This window comes from Argiope bruennichi, chromosome 1, assembly GCF_947563725.1.
Source record: "Argiope bruennichi chromosome 1, qqArgBrue1.1, whole genome shotgun sequence".
Lineage (NCBI taxonomy): Eukaryota > Metazoa > Arthropoda > Arachnida > Araneae > Araneidae > Argiope > Argiope bruennichi.
This window is the reverse complement of record NC_079151.1, coordinates 66,161,030-66,170,981: the sequence shown is the minus strand read 5'-3', so window position 1 is coordinate 66,170,981 and position 9,952 is coordinate 66,161,030. Positions and strand designations below refer to the sequence as shown.

The 9,952-nt window shown below is 26.4% G+C and overlaps 1 protein-coding gene across 1 annotated transcript; it reads right to left on the bottom strand.

The window, feature by feature from the left end:
* Positions 1–823: 823 nt before the first annotated feature.
* LOC129981153 (U15-lycotoxin-Ls1d-like) lies at positions 824–6,000 on the bottom strand. The gene is made up of 3 exons (XM_056091860.1): positions 5,904–6,000; positions 2,769–2,829; positions 824–1,194 (listed from the first exon to the last, which is right to left on the bottom strand). The coding sequence occupies exons 2-3, from the start codon at positions 2,824–2,826 to the stop codon at positions 941–943; spliced, it is 312 nt and encodes a 103-aa protein (XP_055947835.1). The 5' UTR covers positions 2,827–2,829; positions 5,904–6,000; the 3' UTR covers positions 824–940.
* Positions 6,001–9,952: the final 3,952 nt, after the last annotated feature.

The following is a 9,952-nucleotide window of genomic DNA, read 5'->3' as shown; positions in this document are numbered from 1 at the left end:
GATTTTCGAGGCATAATTTTTTAAGGTATAATTTACATTTTTATTTTTTACAAAAATTTTACTACTTAATATAATAAATACAATTGCTCTAAAGAAAGAGGCAGGTTCTGTATCCTTAATAACAAACATTATTTTTACGTTTTGTATTTTCTTGCCACTAAGAAATTTTATTTTCTATTAATTGTAGATAGTTCTCCAAATTTTAACGAAACTCCTTGTAAGATTTTTAACTTTTATTCTCGATTTTGTATAATTTTATTTTTATATGGGCAAACAAAACTAAAATATTAATGTAGTATTGTACTTACAAATTTTGTAATCGTTGCTGGCAGTAAGAATTAAAGATTTTTTTGTTTATTCAAATGACAAACTTCATGAGTAGAAATTAATCTTAATATTCTGTAATAAAATTCTATTGTAAAAAATGTTTTATTAGACAAATTTATTTAGCAAACAAAATTAAATGATTCTAACGAATAGCAATGTGAAAATAAGATTTTAATTCTCAATCTTCGCTTTAGAATTTATTTTCTTTAAATGCACGATTCAAAGAAAAAGAAGAAATATATATATATATATATATATATATATATATATATATATATATATATAGGCAAAAAGATTTATATTTATATATATAAAAAAACTTTTTAAAACTATGCGATATCCTACCGAACAGTTTTTGCATTATTTAAAACTGCATGATATTATAATTACATTAGTAAAATAATTAAAACCAGTTTCGCATTTAGAAAGCTTTTTATTAAAATAAGAAGGATCTTAAAACTATCTTATTTGTTTAAAAATAAATGAGAAATTTCAATTTCATGAAAATTTTAATTTTCTTTTATTGAATTGCATATTCTTTTACTACAAGCTTCTAAATTAATTAATTTATAGATGCATGAATGCATAAACAGATATTCAGTAAAATGAGCCTTCAGTAGCTTCTATCAGTATAACTTTCCTTTACGCTTTCCTTTAGTTCAGAGCATTTTTCAGGCGATACATGAAATTCTGTATCCACACCTAGACTCGGTGGAAGAGGACCGCCTGATATCGGTGGTCGACAGTGTGTTGAACATCGACCTATGCAACAAACATTTCCTCCATGACAGTCCGAGCTTGAGCAACAGCCCACATGATGCATTCCGCCGAGGCAATCAATTAAAGGCATGGGAGGGCACACACGTTCTAAAAATAGAAGTGATATATGTGGTTTTCAAATAAATTCTTGTAAGAAATATTGAAACAAAACAGTTTAGTGTTAAATGTTTTTCAAAACATACAACTTTGAACTCGTTTCCTCGTATTGCATTGAATTGATTATTGTTTTTACCTGATTCAAATGCATGTTGTCAACCGAATCGAACATTTTCATTAATGTTTTTCGGCATGATACTTAAGACGCGTCTTTATAAAGCACTTGACTTCACCAATCACAATATTTTTTATTGCGAATTTCAGCTGTTTATACAATAATATGTTATTAGATTAGATAATCTAATGCCAAAAACTAAGGAAATAATGGTGGAAAAATGTAATTTAATTAGGAAGAGAACATATAAGATAGGCTTTCGTTTTTTATCTGAGCCTGTATGAAGTTATAATTCGGCAAAAGAGGAGATTTCAAAGTTTTATTTTAAGATTTGCTAACGCTGATATAACGTACATGAATCATGTCTCGATTTTTCGTTTTGTTTGCACAGCACAACCGTTTTGTGTTAAATTTCTTCTCATATTGATGAAATCGGAAAAGGAACTTTAGAATTCTTTGTTTTGTAATATTAATAAAAAGTTTCGAAATCATATATAATATTTATCAAAATCAAATTCTAATATCATCAGTTTAGAATATGGTATAGTATACTTTACTTTTAAATTAAAATATTTATATAACGTTAGGAAAATTGACAGCCAATCAACCAGAGTATTGTTTCGACAAATACTTAGTATGTACTCTAAAATTAAGATATAATTAAATTTAAATATAAATTTTATGCAATTTTTTCGCCACTTTTCGCCAAGTTCTTATATGATCCTTCTCATGAAAAAAGAGAATAACATTCCGATCTTTGGGTTGGGTTGCATCAAAATTTGTTTTAATACTAAATTTCCGCTTTAATCACATCTCATGTGATCTTGTTGATTTTAAATTATATTACAAAGGATAATACTGTCTAAAAAATAAAATAAATTTATGATTCTGAGTTACAAGCACGTGGTTCAATAAAATTCTTCTCATTTCCCAAATAAATCATTAAACAATTTTATTTTCAGCCTGACAAAAATTATTGCAGTAACCTTTTGTGGATATGATAAATTTCTGATAATTAAGTGATTTAAGCTCTTCAGCATTTGTTGTCTGATGCTTAATAAAGTGATTTAAGCTCTTTAGCATTTGTTGTCTGATGCTTAATTCAGTGATTTAAGCTCTTTAGCATTTGTTGTCTGATGCTTAATTCAGTGATTTAAGCTCTTTAGTATTTGTTGTCTGATGCTTAATTAGTGATTTAAGCTCTGTAGCATTTCTTGTCTGATGCTTAATATAAAATCAGATTTTTTAACTATTCGATTTTGATGGCATAAAAATATATTTTGCTATTGAAGATGAGATCCATTAATTAACTTTGTAAATGGAAAATAATCAAAATTCCGAAAAGATTTATCCTATGCTAAAAATGAGCTTGCGCTTATATATATATATATATATATATATATATATATATATATATAATTTAATAAATATTTAATTCTTTACAACTCACCTTTTGCCTGTACAGTTCCCACAACTGCGAGGAAAAGGAAAACAAGTAGAAGCTTCATGATCTAGAATGTATATAATTATGAAATGTAATGAAAAATTGATTGGCAATATCAGATTTTCCGCATTTTTGCAGATTGAAGATGAACAACCCCCAAATAAAGTTAGAATAAATATTGTCATGTTGCCAAAAGTACTAATAAATTTGTAGTAATATGCAGTGTAAAAATTACAAGCTTTCATGGAATTTGTTAGTGAGAATAATTCACACAAAGTCAAATTACATTTATCTTGGATTTGTGAGTAGATTTACATTTTAATGCACATAAAAGTCTTTCGAAATTTATCAGTACAATATGAATTTCAACAAATGAGCCGTTAAAAAATTTCTGTACATCTCATTATAAAATAAAAGTGAGGTGCAGAATTTTCATTGTTATTGTTGAAACGAGGAATAGATTTATGAAATTAATAAGATGGTTCAATTATCTATTTATGCATTCTTACAAACTATGTGAGTAGAGTTTTGAATTAAACACAAGTAAAATTCATCAGTACCATATGAATTTCAACAAATGAGCTGTTAAAAAATTCCTGTACATCTCATTGTGAAATCTAAATGAGATATATAATTTTTCATTGTTATTTTTGAAACAAGGAATAGTTTTATCAACGTGATATGATTGTTAAAAATTAATTATCTTCAATAAAAGATTTTAAGATTCAGAATTTTAAGAACGAAATATTTCCGAGTATTTTTTTTTTAAAAAAAACATATTACATGCTTTCTTAAATAATTGAATAAGCATTTTTCTTAAATAAAAATAATTAATGTTAATATTTTGAATTCAAGGCGATACTCAACTAGATATCAGATTTCAGGTAATGAATAATTATTTGCTATTTTAACTGAGACTGATGAAATCAGCCGTGTAATAAAATATGTCCACACACCCTTCTAATTTCATGTACAGTTCTAGATATGAATAATTATTTTCGAAAAGTTCTCTTTCCTTTATAAATGGAGAAACGTCTGCTGAGTTTTATGCATTTAGATGAATATTGGGACATGATCATATTTTAATATCAGAAGCAAATAGGATACAATAATCAAATTTGGGACGGATTTGCACTTAAAAGTAAAGCAGCTTTCTATAGAAAGCTGTTGTTTGTTGGTAGAAAACGCACAGGGATCATTCTGAAATTGTTCAGTCTACCTACTTATTTATTTCTTGAATTACATGTGACCTTTTTTATTGCTGATGTTACAACGGTGACATATTTTGAATTGTTCTTTAAGATTCTTTAATGACTCCAATTCATCATATTTCATCGAAAATTGAAAATCACAAACTTATTGATATTCCAGGTGCATGAAATTCTTTAAAAAGTCCCTAAATTTGTTTAAGTGTGAAAATCATAGAACTATTTAGGGATGGCACAAATGCATAATAACTGTTTTTTAATTTCGTAGAAATTTTTATGAAAGCTTTCTAAGTTATGGCGTATCTAAAACAATATAAATCTGTAAAAAAGCCTTGCGATTTTCATAGAAGGAAGTCAAAAAATGAACCGACAATAGATACACAATTAAAATCACGCGTGATTTTGAAAAAAGAACCTGCAGAAATTTATGAAATATTAGAATCGGTTTCGGGAGAAGACTGAAGAAAAGAAAACTTGCTTTTATGAACTGCATTCAATAGTTCAGTGCTTTTTGAGAAGACAGCAAATGTGTTATATAATAAGAGAAAATAATTATCTCTATTGTTTATATCAAGTTTTATCATCGGCATTTTCTTTACGTTTTTAGTATCAGGAACTAATAATAAGGATGAAATATATTTCATAAAATTATCTATTTATACATTTTTATAAAATATTTCAGAATATTTCCTGAGAATGAATCATTTTCAAGTCATGAATCACCAGTAATGACTGTTAGTAAGAGATAGATCGATAGAGATAGACTAATTTATCAGGTATACTCTCTCTGCAATGTAATTTTACTGGCATTACAAAATAGCCCCAGTACAATAACTAAATGATAATGCGGAAACAAACGAGTTGGTACGTATAATTTTTATCTATTAAAATTATTTTTGTAAATACTTAAAATTACGAAAAAGAGTATATACCAAAAAGAGTCAAATATATTTGATACAAACTTTTTCACAAAGACGGTTCTTCTTAGATAAGTCTCAGAACGATTTGATATGACAATTTAGGAAAGAAGTCGAATTTATAGGAAACTTTAGGGCAGAAAATTCAAAGAAATTTTATTTGAACGTTAACGCAAAAATTTATTTGCATTGCTTTATTTTCAATAAAAATGATTTAGTAATTAACATGCAAATTCTCTCAACAATTATTCAACTTTCCTCTTTCCAAGAAAGACAAATATACGTTTCATTATGCAAGATCCTGTAATGAAAAGTACACAGCAGATAACTTCATTACTCTATATTTAGTCCCTTAATCGCCTTTCACGTCACACGTAAAATTGAAACACTTCTCAGGGAAATATAGTTTTGAAAATATATTTTCAAATACAGAATATATATATATATATATATATATATATATATATATATATATATATATATATATATATATATATATATATATCAACCAAGACGTTTCAAATCTAATTGATACATACCTCTTCAAAAAGGCTGTTCTTCTTAGACGAGTCTCAGAAGGAATTGATATGACAATTCAGAAAAAAAGTCACATTTATATGACATTTTTGAGCTAAAAATTCTATTTCAACGTTATTTTTAGCAAAAATGCTAATTAGTTTTTGATTTAAATGAATATGATTCAACAAACAACATGTAAATTTGCTCGACAATCATTTATCTACCCGCTTTCCAAGAAAGACAAATATACGTTTCATTATGCAAGATCCTGTAATGAAAAGTACACAGCAGATAACTTAATTACTCTATATTTAGTCCCTTAATCGCCTTTCACGTCACACGTAAAATTGAAACACTTCTCAGGGAAATATAGTTTTGAAAATATATTTTCAAATACAGAAATATATATATATATATATATATATATATATATATATATATATATATATATATATATATATATCAACCAAGACGTTTCAAATCTAATTGATACATACCTCTTCAAAAAGGCTGTTCTTCTTAGACGAGTCTCGGAAGGAATTGATATGACAATTCAGAAAAAAAGTCAGATTTATTGAAATTTTTGAGCTAAAACTTCTATTTCAACGTTATTTTTAGCAAAAATGCTAATGTGTTTTTGATTTTGCCTAATTTTAAATGAATATGATTCAACAAACAACATATAAATTTGCTCGACAATCATTTATCTTCCCGCTTTCCAAGAAAGACAAATATACGTTCCTTCATGCAAGATCCTGTACTGAAAAGTACACAGTAGATAACTTCATTACTCTATATTTAGTCCCATATCGCCTTTCACGTCACATGTAATTCCACGTTTCTATGCGTATGAAAATCATTCTCATTTTTACACATATAAATTATGCTTGAAATAGTACTTTGTTTCGCTTATTATAACTTCTGAATTATCGTTAAACAATTATATCTATGGAAAAAACGTTTATATATCCCTTTTTGTGTCATTGGAGTTTTTAAGTTGTTAATATAATTAATTTAGGGATTTAATTGTGTTTTCTTATGAATTATAAATACATTTTGGATTGACAAAGTTATTTTTTATTATTGAATATTTATGGCTGGTCTTACAATATGAATGTTTTAATTTGCTTACTTTTAAAAAGTGCTTTAACAAATTCTTTATCTATCGTAGATTATGCGGCCAGTTTTTATCACTTTCATATTTTCATTTACTCTTTTAAGAATCTGCATATGTTTCTGAAAGTCATCATTGGATTCATAAGAAATCCTTTCAAGAATCTGCCTGAGAAATATTCATTTTAAAAAAATAAATAAGGATAAAGGCAATTGAAAAGTTTTTTTTTATAAAAATGTGAAAAATTTTAATTAATATAAGTAAAAATTATTCTCTTTAAATCAACAATATCTTAATAAAATAACTGAAAGAATTGAGAATATTTAAATGAATATAGAAATAAATATTTTACCCATTCTGAAACATTCAGTGTTTGCCATTATTTTATGGAATTTCAATTACTTTTTTATTATTTATTAATACAAGGATGCTCACAAAGCAATTTTGCCTTCTATATCAATAATTGGAAATCATACGATCTTCTAATCTGGCTCATTATGGATTCTTAATTTTCGTAATGTCCTAATGAATTCATTCTTCTAAATTTCGTCTGTGTAATAATGTCTGTGTTAATAATACCAGTTTATGTTTCTGCTTATATCCATATTATTGCAGTATGTCCTTGTTGCTATTTGAATACGAAATTCATTCCAATATAAACTATTAAGATTCACGTTTTCAATTATTTTAGATTCACAGAATGAAGAAAAACAAGATAATAAATTTTTTTTCATTATAAAGCATTCGGGTAAGACATTTTTCTATACAGACAAAAAAAAGAAAAAAAAGAGAGAGAGTCTCCTCTGAAGGAGAATTTTGTATCCATATCAAAGATTGCGGCACGGTTCGTTTTCGTCGTAACAAATGGAAATGTTTGGCCCTGCTATTTCTCGAGCACAAATAAAAATAAATGTATCCTTCATTTGTCGAAATAAGGTACAAGTTAGCCATAATTGTCCTACATGAAATATATTAAATATTTTGACCTACCTTTTTTCTTCCATCATTCTGCTTCTGTCTATAAACAGACGACAATTTTCACTTTGCTTTCTTTTTCATGTGACACATTTCTTCGAACAGTTTTCTTGTTTAAAATTTTTGATGCGTGATATTTTAGGTATGATTTTTCTACACATAGAAATACTTTTATTCGAAACATATATAATAAGTAAAAAATAAATTTATTACAAAATTCGTATTGTCATCACAAATTAATTTTTATTTTTGTAGAATGAATACAACATAAAATTTATGATCAACATGAATAATTTTTTTTTGCTTTATTAAGCTGAATTTTTTAAATTTAAGAATAATTCATTAATTGCGGAATTTTTCTGTAAATTTTTAGCCGAAATTCTCCATATTCAAATTTTTAGACATGCTCACTGACTGCTTTATTCTTTTTAAGTTGTGATGAACTTGTTGCCATTATATTTTTATTTTGAAATATGTATTTAAAAATGTTGGTAGAGAGTAAATAAATTGCATGGACGAAAAGGCAGTAAGGACATCTAGTTATTTTAAATGATAACAATACTGGGTCAGTTTATTGAAATTTTTATACATGCTCCAATACAAATGATTAAATATTCAAATATAAACGAAAAAGAAATAAAACACTGCTTTCATAAGCATTGAAAACAATTAATATATCAATGGTATTGATAAATTAACAAATGCGATAAAATATGAAGATTGTTTCTTATCGAAAATTTATCTTCATGTACTGATACCTTAACAGGCAAAAATGTAAAAAAAAGATATACGGTGACTTAACGGAATAAGCAATGTTATAAAATTGCGTGTTTTATAAAGTGATATAAATTATTCTAGATATTCCTATTCTTGAAGCACTTTTTTTGAAAAATCTGTTTGATTCTCTCTAAAATCGTTTTGATTTATTTTTTTCCTTGTTCCTAGTTAAATTATTGTTATTATTGTTTTACAAATTACTTTATTTTAATCCATTCTTTCTGCAGCTGACTGTCTTTCTAATTCCTTGGACAAATCAAATATATAAAATATATATTAGAAATTATGCACCTATTTTTCTTTTAATAAATAATAAAATATGTTAAATTAAAAAAAAATCTTGTAAAAAGTTTCAAACATATTCATACTTTTTCAACGCAAAACAATTCGGGACATACCGAACTGCTTCTATCTAGATAGTGTGGTATTTATCGGCAGAGAATTTAACATAGTTACGTTCCTAATACAAATCAGCAACAAAATCGGCAAAAACTTGTTCGCAATGCCTTTACCTTTATTTTTACGTGTTTTTGTTATAATTTTGGCAATGTAGCATCTATGTTTCAGATGTAATATATTTATTTTTTATCTCAAGAAAATAACTTTCCTTTTTCGTCTGAGCAATAGACTTTTGTTTCCATATTTCGAAATTTCCTTTATTGTACGATTTTTTAAAACATTTAAAAATTATTTCAGAATAAATTCGGTATGTGTTTTTCCTACTCTTTTTTTCCTATTCGCTTTCGTACTCAGACTCTATTTTTTACTCCTCAGATTCTTCTTTTTTCTTCTATACTGTTCACAAAAGAATGAAGTTTGTTTAGCATGATGAATTTTTGGATATATAAAAATCACTTAAAGTTTCATATTTTATTCATATGGAACTTTAAGTTTATTGGCAACAATGTGATTTTTTTTCTCAAATACATGCATGACATATAAAGGAAGAACGGAACTCCAAATTCGATGAATTTTCCATAGATAATATAGACACTCTGAAATGCCATTTAAAGAGGTGGTTATAATTCTAGAGATGATCTGCCATTTTCTGTGTTCTACAGTAACAAATTTGCTGCAAATGAATGTAAGTTTGTTTTAAAATAACCTGGGGGTAAGTACTACGTGGGTTTCTCATTTAACACATTTAGCCTGTTAAAGATATTGTGGTAGAGTTAATTTAATACAATGGTAGAGTTAACTTATTACAATGTCATAACTTAATACAATGAAATATGCCTACTTTAATAAGATGGGTGTGGAAATCATGAGATTTATTTTTATAAGCTTTATTATAATGGATAAATAAAGGAATTTCAAAATAGTAGCTTTGTTGTCTATATATAATGTCATATAATAAAGTACTATTTTCAGATGCCTATGGAATTTTTTCTCTATTTTATCAAAAATATTCTTCAAAATGTTCATATTCTTCAAATTACCCTTACACCACATATATTTTTTTGTAGAAATGTATTAATAAAAACTAATATGTGAAAAGAATTTCCGCTTATCTCGTAGTATTAACCCAGAGTTCTGAGAAAAGCATATTTAATTTCCTCCTTCATGTATTGTGAATATAGCATATTTTTTCTTAGTAATCAATAATTAGAAAACTTTTTTAGAAAAACGCATTCTCTAATATCAATTTTCTAGCTGAGGTCGTAAAATTCAATTCAAAAA

Excerpts from the sequence above, each read along its gene's own strand:
- LOC129981153 (XM_056091860.1), bottom strand. The coding sequence starts at position 2,826 with ATGAAGCTTCTACTTGTTTTCCTTTTCCTCGCAGTTGTGGGAACTGTA. Across the intron at positions 1,195-2,768 it reads GGGAACTGTACAGGCAAAAG|AACGTGTGTGCCCTCCCATG; the intron begins GTGAGTTGTAAA and ends TTCTATTTTTAG.